The sequence below is a fragment of the Sminthopsis crassicaudata genome, chromosome 5 (genome assembly GCF_048593235.1).
Source record: "Sminthopsis crassicaudata isolate SCR6 chromosome 5, ASM4859323v1, whole genome shotgun sequence".
Lineage (NCBI taxonomy): Eukaryota > Metazoa > Chordata > Mammalia > Dasyuromorphia > Dasyuridae > Sminthopsis > Sminthopsis crassicaudata.
Genome location: NC_133621.1, coordinates 70,315,296 through 70,335,445, shown reverse-complemented (window position 1 = coordinate 70,335,445; position 20,150 = coordinate 70,315,296). Strand labels below are relative to the sequence as shown.

Genomic DNA, 20,150 nt, shown 5'->3' with positions numbered 1-20,150 from the left:
AGAATTGTTTTCAGTATTGGTTAACAAACTTGACCATGTTAATTATTAATGGACTGAAAAGTTCTTATACTAAAATGTGTTCTCTTTTCTCAGAAATTTTTTTCCATTTATTTCAAAGAATAAGAACATTTTAAAGGAAATACCAAAATGTAATATCAATACTAATTATTTTTTATTTTTTTCAAAGCAGTTGAAACTTCCTACCATGAAATAATTTTATTTTTTATTTTTTCCTTCTAAGAAGAGTAATTGATTAGAAGGTTGAGAGAATGTTTTGCATTTAGTCTATCAAAATTTTAGTAAAACATCAGTCTGTTATGATCTGATAGACAAGATAAATGGGGAACAAATGATGGTATATAGGTAAACTATTTGATTAAAGTATAAATGACAATCTTATCAAATTTATAAATGATATAAAAATAAGAGAGATATAACTAATATGTTGGATGATAGAATAGGGATCCAAAAAAATATTGATAGAACATTTGGCCAAATCTTTAAAAAATGAAATTTAATGAGGATAAGTAAGCTTGAAGTAAAAAAAAACAACAGCAACAATAATCAAAAACTTTAAAGGTGCAAGATTGTGGAGATGTGTTTATATAGCTATATATTTGAAAAGGATTTTGGTGTTTTAGTGCACTCAGAGATTCAACTGTGTTTTGTGGCAATCTAAAAAACTTCTGAGATCTTACATTGTTAGGATATTAGAATGTGACTAGGACTGCCAATTTTAAAACACTGTATACAATCCTGTGTATTTTATTTTTTATTTTTTTCTTTCTGAGGCTGAGGTTAAGTGACTTGCCCCGGGTCACACAGCTAGGAAGTGTTAAATGTCTGAGGTCAAATTTGAACTCGGGTCCTCCTGAATTCAAGGCTGGTGCTCTATCCACTGTGCCACCTAGCTGCCCCATGTGTACTTTATTTTAGCAAGAATGATATGCATTGGAAAGTGTTTAGGAGAGGACAACCAGTATATTGAAGGGCCTTATAATGTTAATTGAAGGCACTGGGGATATTTAAACTGGAGAAGAGAAGAATTGGGGAATATTTTAAATTGTTTGAAAGGCTATCAAATAGAAGAGGGATTTTACTTGTTCTTCTTGACCCCAGAGGGCTGAACTAAGATCAAAGGTTAAAAATTGCAACCCCTCCCCCCCCAAAAGGCAAATTTGTATCGGATATAAGAAGAAATCTAATGATATGTGGAACTATTCAAAGTAGAATGAGCTTCTTTGGAAAATTGAGAGATCTCTTTCATTTGAGGCCTTTAATACAATCTGAGTGTCCCCATTTTAGAAACATTATAAAAGAATATTTTTTCTTAGATGTGATTTGGATGGGTCAGTCTCTCAGGTCCCTTCTAACTAAATTCCCTAGTCTCTCATTTGAAATAAATGAAAACACAAATGTAAATATAGTGGAAAGGAAATTGGATATAGTGGCAGAAGATCTGGTTTTATTACTTTTTGCCCAGTTAGTTATTTTACCAATCTTACTTAGTCTCTCTTTATAGAATAAAAATGATGATTCTTGCATTCTGAGGATCCAGTATAATAATAAATACAAAACACTTAATATTGATAATAATAACTCATATCTGTGTGGCATTTTAAGATTTGTAAAATACTTTATACACCTTATGAAGTTGATGCTATGATCATCCTCATTTTGTAAATGATAAAACTAAGTCTCTGAGAGATTGTGAGACTACCCAGAGTCACATAGTTCATATGTATATAAGCTGACATTTACACTTAGGTTTTACTAACTTCAGGTCAATACTTTCTCTTCCATGCCAAACCACCTTTCCTAACTTAGAGTAGTATATGAGAGTTATTTTCCTACTTTCTAATTGTTTTCACATTTCCTCCCTATTTCTATCAGAATCCTTATTCTTGTTTTTCTAGAGTATGAAGTTTTCTTCCACAACCGTTTGAGTTCCTCAAAGACAGGCTCTGTAATTGCCTTCTCTATACTTGGCTTTGATATCTAATATAGTGACTGCTACAATAAATGTTTAATTATAAGCATAATATCTCTATTATAGATATATAATAATACCACCTAACTGCCTCTTAAATATGTGTGTTCATTAACCCATCAAAACATAATAAAAAAGTGACTTTGATCCTATGGAACCTAGATCTTGGTTTCATATGTCAAATTTGTTCTAAACATTTGAATGAAATAAAATATGTTTACCAAAGATGAAAACTCATCTGATTGCATTTTTAAACTAAAGGAATCATAACAGTAACTGTTACCAAAACAAGTAGAGCTGGAGTAAAAAATAAAAAAAGTAAAGAAAAAAAAAGAATGTTATAAAATTAAAAACAATACAAGATAACTGTCTAACAATTAAACTTCAAGAAATCTTTGAAAATAATTTCCCCTGAACTGAGTGTGGACCACAATAAGCATTTTCACTCTTTCTGTTGTTGTTTGCTTGCATTTTTGTTTTTTTTTCCTTTCTAGATCCAATTTTTCTTGTATAGCAAGAAAACTGTGTGTGTGTGTATATATGTGTATACACACACACACATATATATGTATACATACATACATATATAGGATTTAACATATATTTTATTTAACATGTATTGAAATACCTGCCATCCCATAGGGGAGGGGTTGGGGGGGAAGGAAGAGAAAATTTGGAACAAGGGACAGGCTTGAAAAATTACCCATGCATATGTTTTGTAACTAAAAAGCTATGATTAAAAAAAGAAGAAGAAAAGAAAATTATTTCCCCCAAGACTCAGATTTTAAATCAGAGAAATGTAGAAATACCACTTTTTAAATGTGTCTACTTATCTGTGGTTTAGGAAGATTAATAACTTGAGTAGTGGATGAAGTAGAGTGAAGACAGAGGTGGTACATCTAATTATACCTATTACCTAGAGGTATAAGATTAGGTTGTTGACTTATTACTCCTTTAGCTAAAATTTCAAAAGGGATAATTTTATCCTTTGTTGTTTACAAAGTAAACATCCCAATTTCCCCTATAATCCAGGGGCTAATTAAAGTGATTATTTACAAAGCTTAATATTGGCCATTATTTATATATGAATGCAGTTCTTTTTTTGTAAAAAGCACTGTAGTCATTAATACTCATTTCTGTTTTCCTGGGAATCCAGACTATTCAAGCAATTGACTGTTATAATTTTCTATTGTTATTTTGCAAATTTAGGTAACTGTTCCTAACAGAAATTTTTCTTAGCAAAAGAAACCTAGACAACAGATCAGATTTAGTATAATCACAGGATAAAACATGTTCCTAACTAGTCAGAGAGATCATGAGTATAGATTGAGATATATACACACAAGTATATATGTATTTTGGACATAGATAATGTGGAAATTTATTTTTCTTGACTATATTTATAACACATTTGGATTTTCTTATTATCCCATTGGTAAGGAGAAGGTGAGAGAGAGAGAATGCAGACCAGAAAATAAACTAAAATTGAATGAAAAAGTAGTCTTTTTTGCTGCTTATTACTATGTGGAATTGGGGGAAGAAGCAAATATTTCTTTAGATAAGCTGCAAAACAAAGGCTGTTGGAATTTCTACTGCATCTTTGTTAGACAGTGTCCTTAAGCCTCAAAATTGAGCTGAAAGTAGATGTCAGAATATGAAAGATATCCTTTTCAAATTAACTTTCTCCTGGTCTCTGCCATGTGTAGAATCTTTGCCCTAATGATACTTTTCTGAAAACTCTTCATAAATTTAAGAATCTAGTGAAGAGAAAAATGTCTGTGTATCAGTTCAAATTGAATTTGCGCTAGTCATTGGATAATTGGATGAATCCCTATCTTTTATATATGAGGGTTAAGAACTTCTAATATAAATGGTTAGTTAAATATTGGGGCCAACCTACTCTTTTGATTCTTCCCCTATCTTAACATAGAAAATATTTTAGGTGACAGAAAGATTATATGATTACATAGACTACTTCATATGCTTTATATAAACTATTTAATTTATTTTTTAACTTATTTTTAACTTTTTAACTTATTTTTTAGAGGTAAACTAAACATTCAACATTTAATAATGAACAAAAATATTAGTGCTGTTAACTTTTAAAAAAAAATTCATTAAATTTCATATTTCACCTTTTGGCTGATTTCTTTTAGGATAAAACTTGTTTTTTTTTGTTTGTTTTTTTTCCCTTCTCTGAAGTTATAGTCTAAGAGAATTATTACCAATATATGAGGATTTATGTTATTATTCATCACATTATATAGAACAATTGTAATTTTTAATTGCTTAAAATGGCAATGAATGAGCACAATGCAATAACCTGTATAGCTTATCTGAATTATAATTATTTGTGACTGATGCTTGTTCTAATAACAGTGGTTATTTCTGAATTTATCATAGCCTGTCTGCTTCTTTTTTTTTTTTTTTTTAATTTGTGATATCCAGTTAGATTGCCTGAAGTGTAATTGGCAAACTTATATGTAAAAATTTATCTTAGAGGTACTATTTAGATATCTTGGTGTTACTCATTTTTATCACATGACCAACCCATTGTAGCCAAGTTACAATGAATTTGATTTTGCTTCCTTTGTACTTATCATTAAAGCATTCTTATTAGGACTTTGGCTTTTTGCTGAATGTTGAGAAATTATGACTTTCTTAATCAAATATTTGTAATGACCATTGTGGCTAAGGATTAGTTCTTGCAGCTTTTCATCCCAGATTTATTTCCTTTTGTTAAAAACTATATTCTTTATTTTTGTAGTTCATCAAAACCTGTTTTCTGTATACTAGAAATTTAATAAATGCTTATTGAATTAATGTTTTTCTTTGAATAGATTTTTTTCAATTTGGGTATTTTTTATTTAAAGAAATTTTTATATAAAGAAGTCTCTCTAAAATTGGCTTACTTTGGGTTTTTCTATAATTTAGAGGAGGTATTATAATGAATATAATGCTGGATCTGGATTCAGGAAGACCTGAGTTCAAATATAGCCTCAGACATTTACTACCTGTGTATCCTGGGCAAGTCACTTAACCATTGTTTGCCATAGTTTCCTTACCTGTAAAATAGAGATAATAATGGCACTTATCTCCCAAGGTTATTTCAAAGATTAAGTAAGATTATATTATAAATTATGCATATAATTTATAATATAAATTATAATAAAATATAAAATAAATAAATATATATTATACAAACTGCTATATTATAAAGCAGTTAGCACATTACTTGGCACATAATAAGTACTTAATAAATGCTTATTCCTTATAATTATAATGTGTTGTGCAAGGGACACACAAAATTATGATATCAATGTAGCCTAGATTGAACCAAATATATAAATGTTACTTTCATTATTAATCTCCTATGCTGATCTCTCAGGTGATAGCACCCATATATCCCTATCCTTCCATATACATACTATATAGGAAATTAGTGTACATTGATCTTGTATGTACTTTATATTTCTTTTTCTCTATATAAATTGTTTCTCCATAAGGGCAAGTACTGTTTTACTTCTATCTTTGTATCCCCAGAGCCTAGTACAGTACCTTACCATCTTAAACTCTTAGTCAGTGCTTGTTGAATGAATCCTGAATTGAAGGCTTTATGCTAAATTTTAGAAGGGTTACTATCTTCATAGGTATAGATAATCCCTGAAGGATAAATATTTGGGGATGTTTATATGGATGTTTTATTTAATAGAGATTTATCCAATTTAATAAGAATTGTGATATTGAAAAACAATTTGATAAATTTGAAATATTCTGAATTCTGATATTAAGATCTTGTCAGAGAGAATAGGAAGAATTAAATATTGCTCTATTTGACACATGAAACACCTTTAATTGAAAAAGCTTCAGAGCCTTCTTAGAATCAAACTTATATTATCTCAAGTTATATGACATACACTCTGTAGTTAGTAAAATAAGCAGTATTTGTATTTGTTTCTAACTCTGTTGTAGGTCTTGGGATACAAATGCCAAAACAAGTTAGTCCTGTCCTCAAGGACCTTACATTCTATTTAGGGTGATTGAAAGAGATGTCTTAATACATTGAGAAATTCTTTTGTAATGTATCTCAAGGTGGGAAGATATCCCGTAAATTGTTCAAAAAAAAAAATGTGATTAGGAATATATTTTAACAGCTATCTCATATGCTTAATTTCTCATTTCTTTAATAGAGAACCATCTTTCTATCTGTCCTGCCACCTTTATGTCCTTATCCTGTGTGACCTCCATTCTCTGACTTTAGCGTTACATGCACATTCCCCAGCTTGGCATTTTAAAACCAAGGAGATAGTTCTAAAGTATAAGTCAGAGTATGCTCATCCCCTCTCCTCTTTTTAAGAAACTCCAGTGACTTCCTGTTGTCTTGAGGATCAAACTTAAAGTCTTCTGGCATCTGAAGTTCTTCATAACTTGACCTTCCACTTTTCCAGGCTCAAGATCTTTGTCTCTTTGGTGTCCATTATATTGCAGCCACCCTGGCATACTTGCTGAGGCTTGCAACTGGCATTTCTTCTCCAATCCCCCTGCTTTTGTGCTAACTGCCTCCTGTACTTGGCATGCTCTACTTCCTCACTTCCTCTCTTCGTTTTCTTGACTTCAATCAAAACTTGCCTCAAATTCTTCTGTAATGGTCTTTCTCTTTTTTAGGCCTTACATTCTGAAATTATCTCCCATAGTTTGTATGGATGAAGTTATTTCCATATCCATGTACTGTTTTTGCTTTTCTTTATATCTCAGTGTCTGGCATGTAGTAAATAGCACATGCTTGTTGACTTATGATATGTTGACATATGATTTATACATGTATTGAGGTATGTTTAATAAAGATTTAAAAGTATAACAGAAACCATGTCCTACAGGTGCATACACAGTTACACAATTGGCTAAAAGATACAAAGAATATAAGATCCTGCTTTATTTATTTTTTATTGATTGTCTCTCCACATTGACTTGATTAAGTAAAAGCCTTGGTTAGTTAAGTAGCCTTGAAATCTTCCTAATGTAGTGTTCTTTTTGCATGTGTTAAGTTCACACAAGATTCCCTGATAAACGAAATCAGGGATAACTCCATTTATTAGTGCCTTGATTACTACCATCAAGCAAGCACAGAAAAGGAATATAAGCTTACCAACATTGATTGTCATTGTCATAGAGGATGCCCTAAGCATAAGTCAAATAGAAGAATTCCTGATAGGTTGTGAACTTCTCCAAATGTTCATTCATATTGTCAGAATACTTTGTATTGAGTTAGTTAATTCCTGAAATATTCACGAGCCTCTCTAGTGACTAACCATTATTCATAAGATATTGTCTTAATAAGCCATCCAGCCCATATAGCAAAAATATATTCAGTCATTTGTTGAACATTTGATAGAACTTATGTCATATTTTATGGATATATTTTATTTTTTATTGGTAATTCTGTTTTCATATTACTTTCATTTTAGAATATCTTATTTCTGTTCCCATTGTGTCATTTCATATAAACAAAGATTTAAAAAGATTTTTTAAAATCACAATAAAACCAATGTGCATCAGCTGTGTCTGATATTTTCACTCTTGTAGTCGTCTTCTACATTTGTAGTGAAGGAAAATGTATTTTTTCAACTCTTTAGGACCAAATTTAATCAATGTAATTATATAGGATTATATTTGTTGTATTTTTTTCTGTATATATTATTTTTGTTATTGTACAGGTTTTTTCCCCTTGATTCTGCCTATTTTATTCTATAAGTTCTTATATTATTCCCATGTCTGAATTCTTCTGATTCATTTCTTATAGTTTTGTAATATTCACATGAGTTTATAATATTTGTAAAATTTATAATATTTGTAATATTCACATGAGTGAATTTTAAATTGGATATATTCTTCTATTCCAAGAAAACTTTTAGGATATCTTATTAAAAGAATAAATGTTAGCTTTTCGAAAGAAAAGGAAGCACAGCATGATAATTTTGAAAGTATATATAGAAGAACTGCACATGTTTAACATATATTGGATTACTTGCCATCTAGGGGTAGGGAGGGGGAAAGAGAGGAGAAAAAAATTTTGGAACACAGAATCTTACAAGAATGAATGTTGAAAACTATATGTTTTAAAAATAAAAAGCTTAAAAAAAAAAAAAAGAAAAGGGAGCACAGGAAAACACTTCCTTTGGTAGAGAAACTTAATGTAAATCACTGTGGCTTCATTAAGAAAAGATCATGCCAAACTAATGGTATTTCTTTGTTTTGATATAGGAATTAGGAAAATACTATAAATATAATATGCATTTTTTTTAAAAAAGGCTGTTAGAATCTTTCATACTATCTTCCAGATGAAGTAGAGATGTATCTTTTCTAGTTTAAGATAAGCTTTCCTAGTTTACAGATAATATGAAGATAAGAAGAATAGTTCACATATTGAATAAATCAGTGTCCATAAAGATTAAGAATCCCTAGGACTAAATTGCGTAAGATGAAATTTAATAGGGAAAAGTGTCAGTTTCTACATTTGGATTTGAAAAATAAACTTCACAAATATAGGCCAATGGAAATTTTTTTTTTCTGTGTTCACTGTTCTAATCTGATCAGCTTTAAGTGATTGATTTTAGAGAGTATCGACAACTTAACCAGATGCCCAGCAGGTAGTATTTTGGGATGATGATAGAACTGTAGAGAGAGAGCTGCCATATGAGTGTTGATGGAAAGAACCTAGGATATGTTACTTGGCAAAGAAGAAAATTTAGGGGCAACATGATTGATGTCTTCAAATATTTGAAGAGGAATTGGATTTTTGTTTGGCTCCCGAAGGTAGAATTTGGATCAGTAGAATAGAAATTGGAGACAATCAAATTTAGGCTTTTGTTAAGAAAATTTCTTAAACTTCTTAAAAATTAGAGCAAAAATAATTTGCTCCTCATGAGAGATTTTCATGTAAATACTGTAAGACCACCTGCTGAGGATTTTGTAAGGTAGATTATTATTTAGTTCTGGTTGGACTGGATAGCCTCTGAGGTACCGTCCAGCTCTTGTATTCTGTGGTTAGCAACATTTTAAGAAGTGATTCAGTGTGGGAAATGGTGGATATCTTTTAAGGGTTCTTTCTAGTCTAAAGTTTGTTCTCCTTTTCCCTCCCTCCCTTCTCATTCCCCCCCTTTATAATAGTGTCCTGTACTTTCAGATTGGGCAAGACAGGGAGGAGAAAAAAAGATAAAAAATAAATGTATATTCATGCCATTAATTTCCTTTGAATACTACATGTTTATCCTGTTTTCTTATGTTGATTTAGATAGATTACATTTCCTTGGTGAATTTTCAGTTTATTTTATTTTATTCTTCTAGCATGGATTTGAGCACTATATTTTTTAAAAATTAATTTTATAATTATAATTTTTTTGACAGTACATATGCATGGGTAATTTTTTTTTTACAACATTATCCCTTGTACTTACTTCTTTTCCGAATTTTCCCTTCCCTCCCTCTACCCCCTCCCTTAGATGACAGGCAATCCCATACATGTTAAGTGTGAGCACTATATTCTCATTGCTTGCATATAATTCCATTGAAACTAAGATAATTGATTCTAGTTCTCTATTTGCAGTATTACTTGTTTACAATGATTATTATTTGATTACTTAAAGATAAGGTGAAATCCTATCAAGGTGCTAGCTGGAAATGATTTCTTTACTGAATCCCCTGTAGCTCTCTGCTAATGGAATTCTAATAGTACTAATTACTTAGTACCTTGTAGTATGTTTGTCAGTATATATGTCTTATCATTACTATATTGCTGTCTCCTTTAGGGCATCCTATTGTCTTATTAATTTTTTGTGTCACTCTTGCTGAATTAATCTTCTAAAAGATTCCTTTTAGTAAACTTGGCTAATATGTTTTATATTTTTCAGTGAGAATCATGCCTATAATTTTAGTAGAAAAGGTATCAATTTTTCTTTTATAAGTGAAAAAGTTAAACATAAATCTACTATATTTATTATACAATAATGATATGCATTATATTTATTGTGCATGTAATAGTAAAATGAAATATTAACTTTTAAAGTATTTATAATTAATGAGTATGAAAAACCTTGACAATAGATTTAGAGACATCTATGCTTTATGTGTGGCCTATCCTGAACCTCTTGGTGAAAGACTTTACACAGAGACGAAAATTTTTTTGGAAAATCACGTACGCCATTTGCACAAGGTAATTAAGTAACATGTTGGTGGTATAAGTATATTTTGAAACTGTTTTCTAGATTAAGGTTTTTCAGTACAACTTGAATGGCCAGTAATTGACAACTATTTTAAAAACAGAATGTATTGTTGGGAAGGAAGTTGTTTGAAGAAGGAAATTTACTTATTAAATGAAAAATTACAATACTAGTAGCCAAGGCTAGAGGTGTTTTTCTGAATGACTATGTAATGCAAAATTTAATTTTAAAAAGTGTTCAGCATTTTCTAAAGGCAGGATGGTGCAGTAGAGACATCACTGGGCTTAAAATCAAGAGACTTGGGGTTATCTCCTGTTTCTGATAGTTGCTAGATGCATGATTCTAGGTAAGACACTTAACTTTCAGAATCTCAATTTCCTTACCTGTAAAATAATGATAATATGTACACTATCTACTACATTGAGTTATCGTGAGGAAACACTTTAAGGATCTGAAAAGTATTACATAAATGTGAGCAATAGTTATCCTACCTTTTAAAAATTATGAACTCTTGCATTTCTTTTGTGTAGCTTCTTTTCTATTTATAGTTGCTTTCTGGGTTGAAAGAAATAGCAAAAAAAGATATCTTGAGTAATTGATTGTGGGGAAATAGCAATGAGAGCCTTCTCTTCCCTGGCCAATTTTTTAGCTAATGGCCAGTGTACACCAGTCTGGGTGGTAAATCTTAAACTCTTTGTTATGTGCTTTAACTCCAAAATAGATCGACTGAATTAAAATATTTATTTAACTGTGAACTAAAATTTGTTTTGAGTATCTGACACTTTTTGACTCCTGGTTCTCACTTTTACTTTTTGGTGATTCTTAAATAATCAGCCACTGCTTATCTCCCCTAAAACTTTTTCTGGAAGTGTCTGGTTAGTTCCTTTGATGAGAACATGGTTTGAATGCAGTTAGGTACCCCTGGTTGCTGTAGACGAGAAGGATTGAAGTCTTTAATCTCTAAGAAAAACAAATAATTTTGCTTTTGAATACTATTTGTAGATTGTTTCTATTAATTCTGACCCTCAAGTGGTTTGAGTTAAAAATTATGTTAAAAATTTTAGAGTTCTCCATTGATTGATTGCCTCTGTATTCAAATTTATAAGAAATTTTATGAATAATAGTAAATCCATACTGTAGCAGTAATAAGCTTGGATAATAAGCAAGCATATTTTATTGCTATAGTTTTACAAATAGAAATGAAGAAATTTGAAAAAAGATATGATGAATAAAGATTTCTTATGTAATATTACTTTATATATATAAAGGGGTTATAATCTAAGGCTATTTGTTATAAGATTATTTTTTTATACATGTAAAAATATGTTTTCAAGTATGGTAAGATTATAAAAGCAACAAGTTTATTATTTTTTTAAAAGGAAAAAAAGTATTTTTAATGCATCAGTATTAACAAGCATTTATTAAGCATATACTATGTTCCAGATATTATATTCATTGTGAATCCATGAGATATTTTGGGAGCTAGAACTCAGATGAATTAGTAGAATGGTCTGAAGTAGAGACTGAATTTATTTGAAATTAAAAAATTTTGGAGTAGTCTTTGTTGTTTTAACTAACTCTTCAATTTTTATTACAATGACTTTAAGAAAATGACAAGCCAAGAGAGAAAAGGGTCAGTCTGGGTAACTAACTTGTGATTAATAGAATTATTTCTGTTAATAGAATTAATAGAATGATATTGGTGTAGTCTCAACTTTTTATGTATACATAAATGTAAAATATTAAAAAGTATGCACTGGTGCTTTAGTATTTCTGTTAGAGGATTCTAGTTCCTCTCTCCCACTCCAGTCTTCCTTTACCATGATTATCACTTTATTTTTCACTTTCTGGAAAGGAGGCATTAAATAAATATTAAGAAACTTTGACTTATTTTTTAATTTTAAATTTTAGCTGATTACTATTCCTAATTATAAATAATTTTTATATGAGATACATTTACCTTTCATGAAGATCTATATGTGTAGGTTGATCAAAAATGAGCAAATTTTCACTATTTATCCTTTTTTTTAATTTTTTTTTTAAATAGAAATCCTAAATGAGGGACAACATTGTCTCATTATTTATTAAACTATTTGGGATTTATTCAATTCAGTTTCTTTTAACATGTTTCACTAATTTTTGAGTTTGGTTTTTTGCATATTCGTAAAGAAGTCTAAAAAGCAAGTCAAATGAATATTTTAACAAAATAATTTGGAGATACTATAGTGATAAAATGATTTTTAAAAATACTATTAAAAAAGAAGTAAGCCATGATATATAAAGGAAGAAGGCCTAAAGTGGGAGTCAGAAGCCTGCCATTCTGGTTCACTTGTTATAACTTATTTGTCACCTGATCTTAGGCTAGTTACTTCATCTCTCTAGAACCTACTTCTTAGCACCAAAATCGGGGTAGTAAGGCTTTCATTGCCTTTTCAAAGGGCGATTATGAATATCAAATATAGAAATGAACTCTATTCAAATGCAAATATATATGAAAATATTCTTTTATTTCTAAAGTGACTTTTTTTTTATTTTAGAGAGTTCTGGAGTCTGAAGAACAAGTATTGGTTATGTATCATAGGTATTGGGAAGAATATAGCAAAGGGGCAGACTATATGGACTGTTTATACAGGTAAATATACTTTTAAACTGTGAGCCCAGAAACTGTTGCTCAAATTCATATCCTTAAGATGATGGTTAGCTTTACTTGGTACCTATTTCCTGATGATACAGATTGTTTGCTTTCAAAGAGTATAAGAATTACCTTTCACTCGGTTGGGTCCATTCTGCTTGCCAGCAAGTTTCCTTTTTATGACTTGGATCAGGTAGGTGGTATCAGATTTTGTAGGGGGAAACTCATCTGTGAGTAGAGAAGAAAACCTGCACTTAGAAGAAGGATTTTGCTTTTATTTCAGTGATTGGGCCATGGTACCACTTGATACAGTGACTCTTTATACTACATAAAATGAATCTTCAGACCTGATAAAGTTTGGGAAAATAATTCAAACCAGTGTTTCCCTTCTGTGCTGTTGATAGATAAGAATTGATTACACTTTTAATCGAAAATGTCAAAAAGTGATGTGCTAGACATTATTTTTTTTCAGGCTTCTAAAAACATGATCAGTAAAGCCACTTTTTCAGCAGAACAGAGAAGTGTGTTTGTTTTTGTGAGGCAATTCCAGGGTCACACAGCTTGGAAGTGTCTGAGGCTAGATTTGAATTCAAGTTCTCCTGACTCCAGGGCTAGTGTGCTATCCACTGTGCCACCTAGCTGTTCCAGTTAGCTTTCTTTTTTTTCTCCTTCTCCTTCTCCTTCTCATTCTCATTCTCCTTCCTGTTCTTCCTCTTTTCTTTTTCTTTTTTTTTTTTTTTCCTGAGGCAATTGGGGTTAAGTGACTTGCCCAGGGTCACACAGCCAGCACGTGTTAAGTGTCTGAGGTCAAATTTGAACTCTGGTCCTCCCAACTTCAGGGCTGGTGCTCTAACCACTGCACCACCTAGTTGCCACCTAGTTGCCCTGAGCTTATGGTTTTAAAAGGAGAAATATGCCATGTGCATAATCATGACAGAAAGTATTATGTTATAAAGGTGAAGAAGGATTCTGACAAAGTAGCCAAAGACTATTTGAGATGAGAGGTACCTCTTGGAGTTGAGGGGTTCAGAGAAGACTTGAGAGAAGTGGCATCCTTGAGAATCTTTAAGGGCAAGAGGGGTTTTAGGAAATGAGGAAGAAGTGTTTTTCACCACAAAAGTATAACTTGTGGGAATGTTCAGAGAGACAAAATTTTGTGTCATCTATGGGAAACACAAAGAAATTCACTTTATCTGGTATGTTATGAAGTGGAGTATTATGAAAATAGGCAGGAAAAGTTGACTGTCACACAAAAGCCATTGTCCTAGCACCATTTTGGGGGAGGGGTGTAATGTTTGTGAATTAGTGAAACATCATTATCTCTGAAGCAGTAGAATTACAGATGACTCACAAGACAATTAAGTGCTGCATAATTAGGTTATAACTTGAATTATCATTTCCTTGATTGATTATTCACTCTTTTTAAATAAGAAAACTATTTGGGCCAACACTAGCCATCTCAAAAAATTCTAGTTTATATGACATACCAACAAAGAAAGATTTGCATAATTTCATAAATTGTTTTCATATTAGTGATTATATGATTGTAATAGTTTTATGTATGTGTTTTTTTTTCCATCTGAGGCATTCATGAGACTAAGTCAGTTATGTGTTTTATTTTTATAAAGTAATTAATTTTAGACCAAAACAAGTTAACATTGTGACTGATCATTATTTATAGTTGGGTCATTATCTAGCATTTCTTCTAAATCTCTAAATCCCATGTTTTTATTAATAAGAGTACAAAAAACAAAACTTAAGAGGAACGTTGGAAAAACAAAATAAATATAACAAAAATATGTAAGGTCACCTCAAAGGAATTCTAGGAGTATTCATTATAATTTATTCTAGTTTAGAAATCTCTCATTGTGTGGAAAGAATTCTTTGCTAGATAATCTAGTCAAATTCTCTAATTTAGGTGAAGAAACTTAGGCCCTAAACCTGATTAGGTTGGGGAGAGCCTTACAGTGTCTTTTCAAAATGCTTTTCTCATAATTCTTTATGGTAGGGAAAACTGCAATCTAGAGATGTATTGCCCTTTACCCAAGTTCATCCAGCCATGTTGTCTGATTCAAAGAATAGTACTCTTTCCATTAGACCATACTGCATCTATTTTAAAATCATAAATTGATGTTTATTGGAGAAACTTAAGAACATAGTAAGAGTAGCACAATCATCATATAGATCACATTCTGAAATTGGAGAAAAATTTATTAGCTTTCTTTTTGTCTTTGCCTTTGACTTTTGGTTGGTTGGAAACTATACATGAATCCTGCTGTACATTATTATTAAGCCATACTCAGAGGTTATATTATAACTTTTTTATTTTTTTCCTTATGTAACTCACTAAGAATCTTTTATGGTGGTTTAATGTGGCTTATTACAAGGGCTGATTATGTGGCCTTTCATTTCTTTGAATATGGTCATATCATATGGTCATATGATCCATGTTATGGAAAATGAATATTGTTTAAAATTAGTGTAACCTCCCTTCCCTCAGAATATGGTAACAACAGGAGATCTGCTAGAAGTGTAGGCAAGTTGTCCTTAGAAGAACTCTAGCCAGCTAAACATCCAACAGAACAGAATAGTAAGCTTACTGTTCAATCAGAACGAATGTCCAAATAGGCTGCTTGTTTGAAGCATTTCTTTAGGTAGTGATATTAAAGTATAAAGGATTCAATTAAATAGTGCAAACAGTTCTGTGTTCTACAGCTAATTAAGTTTTCTCCCTCAAACCTTTAGTATCTTTCCATTACTTCTTTGTTCTGATCTCCCAGATAGTACCAATCATATTGCCCCTTTTTAAGTTTTAAGTTTTTGTTTTGTAACCTGATGGTTCCCTTTCATAAAGGCTAAGAGAAGCAGCCTGCTATATGGAAAGATGCACATGATATTGAGATCTAGGTTTATATTTTATCTCTAAAAATTTGTCACTATGAATAATTCACTTAATCTCTAAATCTCTTTTCTCCATTTGTAAAATGAAAATAATAATATTTGTACTACCTACCTCACAAGTCTGTTGTAGAGAAAGCACTTTGTAGAACATAAAGTACTGTATCACTATGAACTTTTGTCACTGACTAGTGTTCACACGATTCTTATATCAATAAAATTAAAACAGACAATCTGGCTCATGGTTTTTTCTCTCATTCAATTTTCTCATTACCATATTCATATTCATTAATGTAATGCTGATCTTAGTTTATTTTTTCAGGTTATTAATGTGTCAGTGATTAAGTTATTGCCCACTATAGTAAAGTACATTGATAAAACAAAATATTTGCTAAATCTTATTTGGCCTGATTTCCTGATCAAGCTACTTTAGATTCTTGAATAGAAAAACTGTTGGATTATATGGTGGGTCGATTAATAGATTTTATTATGCTAAGATGTGTATTGATATTTATCTCAGAGCCAGGAGGGAAAAAATGGGGTAATTACTTTTCTTTCTGTTATTCTGTTAATTATTATTTACTATTTTAAGAATTTCTAGTAGACTGTACTGTTACTCAAATTCATGTTCACAGTTTGATTTTTAGAGTTTTCAGGAAATAATTTGCTTTGCCTATGATTTTTCTTTTTGTTTTATCTGTTGAGAATGTATTTTTCTTTCAGGTATCTCAACACACAATTTATTAAGAAGAATAAATTGACAGAAGCTGATCTTCAATATGGTTATGGTGGTGTAGATATGAATGAACCACTTATGGAAATAGGAGAGGTAGGTAATTTTAATTGTAATTACTTAAGAGTAAGTTAAGACTGAGTAAGAGAACATGTTTATAGAGATTAGAAAACTTATTTGAATTAAACAGTCTTATCAGTTATTAATTTTTAAATGAAAGATTCATTAAAATCAGTATTAGAAAAATCTAATTATTTTGCAGTAACATAAAGCTATTGTGTGTTTCTGTGTCTTATGCGAGTAAGAAATAGATGCTTTTATTCATATGAAATGGAAATAGGTCTCAAATAAATATATCAGTGTTTCTAATTGAGAAATATAGTCAATCCTCAACTTTCTGTGAGTAACATTCCTAGAAAACAGTTCTAAAGTCAGTGGTGCAAAAATAAAAAACATAAATGTTGATATATTGAACCTGTTGGAAAGAGAGGTTAGCTTCCCATGATCAACAAAAACTGTAAATTTTTGCTAGAGATTACTGAAAATACAATTTTCTGCATACGGTTCTTTCAAACAAAAATTAATTCTGATAATATGCACTTAAATTATCATAACATGCAGTACACAGAATAAAATTGCTAACATGCAAAGCATTCTCATTAGTAATTCCTTAAAATTCTGTGACCTGTGCTAACATCTTAATTTTAAAAAATTGATTTCAGACAATTTTTATTTTCTATAACATAAAAATCTACAGTACCATAAATACTATACAGCAAATAAAATTCTTAAAACTCAAACATTTTTAAATTTGCATTTTATCTTCTGCTGTGTTAATGTAAGGGCATTGTACTGTATATTATATTGCTGTAAACCTCTCTACTTGGGTGCCTAAACCCAAGGGAGAGATTGCTGGGATTTAATTGTTGCTGTCAGAAGATGATATGGATTGGCAAATAATCAATTTGTTGGCGCCAAACTCATTGCGGACAGTGGCTGCAGACACTATCTAAAACTTGTCATTGGCTTTACATGTTTGGGCTTAAAGTCCAAAGGATTTGCAGTATACTTTAGGAGGAATACTTGCAACATAGAATTTGAGTTTTAAGGGGAAACAGTAAAAATATGTGCAAATACATGGGGACCTCTTCACTTTACACTGGTGGAGTGATGAAAGCCAGAAAGTGGCTATTCAGATACCATTTGAATGTTTTATGCTTCTCTCATTTTTCTTCTTCACATAGCTAGCTGCGAATATGCACAGTTGCCAACATGAAAGTGAAAATGAGGTTATTAATAAAATTACATGAATGCTTGAAGTCACGAAAGTTAAATGTGTAGATATTAAATGTTGTTGTATATGTGTGAGATATAAACATGCATGCACATATGCCTATAATATACACACACATATGCATAGATTAATTTGCATTTGAAAACTAGATTTTTCACTTATAATGTATATGTTGTTCTTGGCAGCTAGCATTGGATATGTGGAGGAAATTGATGGTTGAGCCACTTCAGGCAATCCTTATACGAATGCTCCTTCGAGAAATAAAAAAGTGAGTTTATTTATTTTTTGCATCTGTCTTATTTCTCTTAAGATATACAATATTGTTTTGAAGGGCTTAGTTGTAATAGCAAATGAATTTTTATGTAAATTGATTAGCTGTAAGCTTGATTTACTTTAATGAGAACTTTTTCTGAAAGTAAACATTATTGTAGTGAATCAAAGTACTTAAATTTTTTGAAACCTTTTACCATAGACATCTTAGAATCTCAGAACTTGATGTGACTTCAAAATCCATCAAGTTATATTTATACTAAGAACCCTTTCTACATCGTACTGATAAATGGTCATTCTAATTCCATTTGGTCTTCCACTGGCCCACTACCTCATGGGGGTAGGCCAGTTCTATTGGGAGCAGTTCTAATTGTTAAGAATTTTTTTTTTTTTTATAGCAAGCCTAAATCTGCCTCTGTATCTTATACCGTTTCTCCTTGTTTTGTCCTAATTTGCTAAGGAAAACAAGTTTGATAAGCAATAATATTTTTTGTTTACATCTTTTTCCCCTCACAATAAACCTGTGAGATGTTTGGTACAATATTCTCATCCTGTCTTACAGATGAGGAAATTGAGGCTCAGAAAGGGGAAGTGACTTGCCTAGGTGCCAGGACTGTAAACCTTACAGGCAGGACTTCCGCCAGTCCCCTTTACTTCTCAGTCTTTAGTTATGTAAGGCCGTAGTAATGTGCCAGCTTCTCCAGGGTCAACTTATCCAGCTTTATCACTAGTCATAGGATCATAGACTTTATAGCTGGAAGGAAACTTAGAAATTACTTAGTACAATGCCCTTGTTTTATAGAACACTAATCTTTGGGGTGGTATCATCTGTGCTAACTGGATAGCAGAGATCCTTGTCATTTACTTGTAACCCACTGTGGGCCAGAGCATGCCCATGGCAAAGAAAATGGAGTCATTTGTCATTTCCTCCTCGAGTGGATTAAGGCAAGCAGGGTTAAGTGACTTGCCCAGAGTCACACATCTAATGAGAGTCTGAGGCCACACTTGACATGAGCCTTTCTGACTCCAGGCCCAGCTCTCACTCAGTCATCTAGCTGCTTCTAACTGAGGTCCTAGAAAAGTGAGTTAGGAGAATTAATGTTTTGCTGGGAATACTTTTGAGATTATAAAGTTTTATCTATAGAGTATATTATTAATGTAAACCCTGGTTGAGTACTGTGATGACTGGATTTGGAATCTGTTTGGGCTCAAATCCTAGCTCTACCTCCTTTTTGTCTGCATATCCTAGATAAGACACGTAACCTCTTTCAGCCTGTTTCATCATCTATAAAAAGGAAGATGTTGAACTAGATGATTTCTAAAGACCCTTCCAGCTCATTCAGTCAGTAAGCATTTATTAACTACCTACTATGTCCAAAAAATGTGTAAAGCACTGGAGATTCAAAAACAAAAGTGAAGCCATCCCTGCTATCAAGAAGCCCACTTTCTATCAGGAGTGACAACATGTATATAAATAAGTATATAAAAAGTGAATTTGGGGGGAGGGAACAAAAAAAGCTCCATATAGAATGTGTTACATTAGCAGGCTTTTTAAGGTAACAAAGGATTCCAGGAATTGAGAATACGTTCCAGGTGTTAGAGACAGCCATTAGAAAGGCATGGAGATAGGATAAGGAATATCAGGTGTGAGAAACAGTAAGAAGGCCTGCTTGACTGAACAATAAGGTATGAAAAGGGGAATAATGTAAAGACATTTGTAAAGATAGCTTGGGGCCAGGTTGTGAAGAACTTTAAAAGGTGAACAGAAGGTCCTATGTTTTATATTGGCTACAAGAGTTTTTACAGTGAATGATATGATCTGTAATTTAGGAAAAACCATTTGATAGTTGTATTTAGGACTGATTGGAGAAGAGAGATTTGAGACAGGGAGACCTCTTAGGATGCTGTTATAGTAGTCTAGTCCAGAGGTGAGGAAGGCCCTCCTTAAACTAGGGAAAAATGGGACTCATATAAGATATACCTATGAAAACAGATATGATAAGCATTGGCAACTAATTACATATGTGGAGTAAGGTAGAGTAAAAACTCATGAATAAAGCCATTGGTGATTAGAAGGATGTGGATTTTCTATACAGAAAAGTTCAGAAGTGAAAGTA

The 20,150-nt window shown here is 31.5% G+C and overlaps 1 protein-coding gene across 4 annotated transcripts in view; it reads left to right on the top strand.

Annotated features, from left to right (window-relative positions):
• CUL2 (cullin 2) overlaps window positions 1–20,150 on the top strand; it is a 97,597-nt gene that overhangs the window by 20,037 nt on the left and 57,410 nt on the right. For 3 of the 4 annotated variants that reach the window (XM_074267095.1, XM_074267094.1, XM_074267096.1), the window contains 4 exons: window positions 10,097–10,199; window positions 12,744–12,838; window positions 16,460–16,565; window positions 17,949–18,031. In XM_074267095.1, coding sequence (XP_074123196.1) covers window positions 10,097–10,199; window positions 12,744–12,838; window positions 16,460–16,565; window positions 17,949–18,031 — 387 coding nt within the window. Of the gene's footprint in view, window positions 1–10,096; window positions 10,200–12,743; window positions 12,839–16,459; window positions 16,596–17,948; window positions 18,032–20,150 lie in introns of all 4 variants that reach the window. The other variant, XM_074267097.1, reaches the window with a different exon arrangement.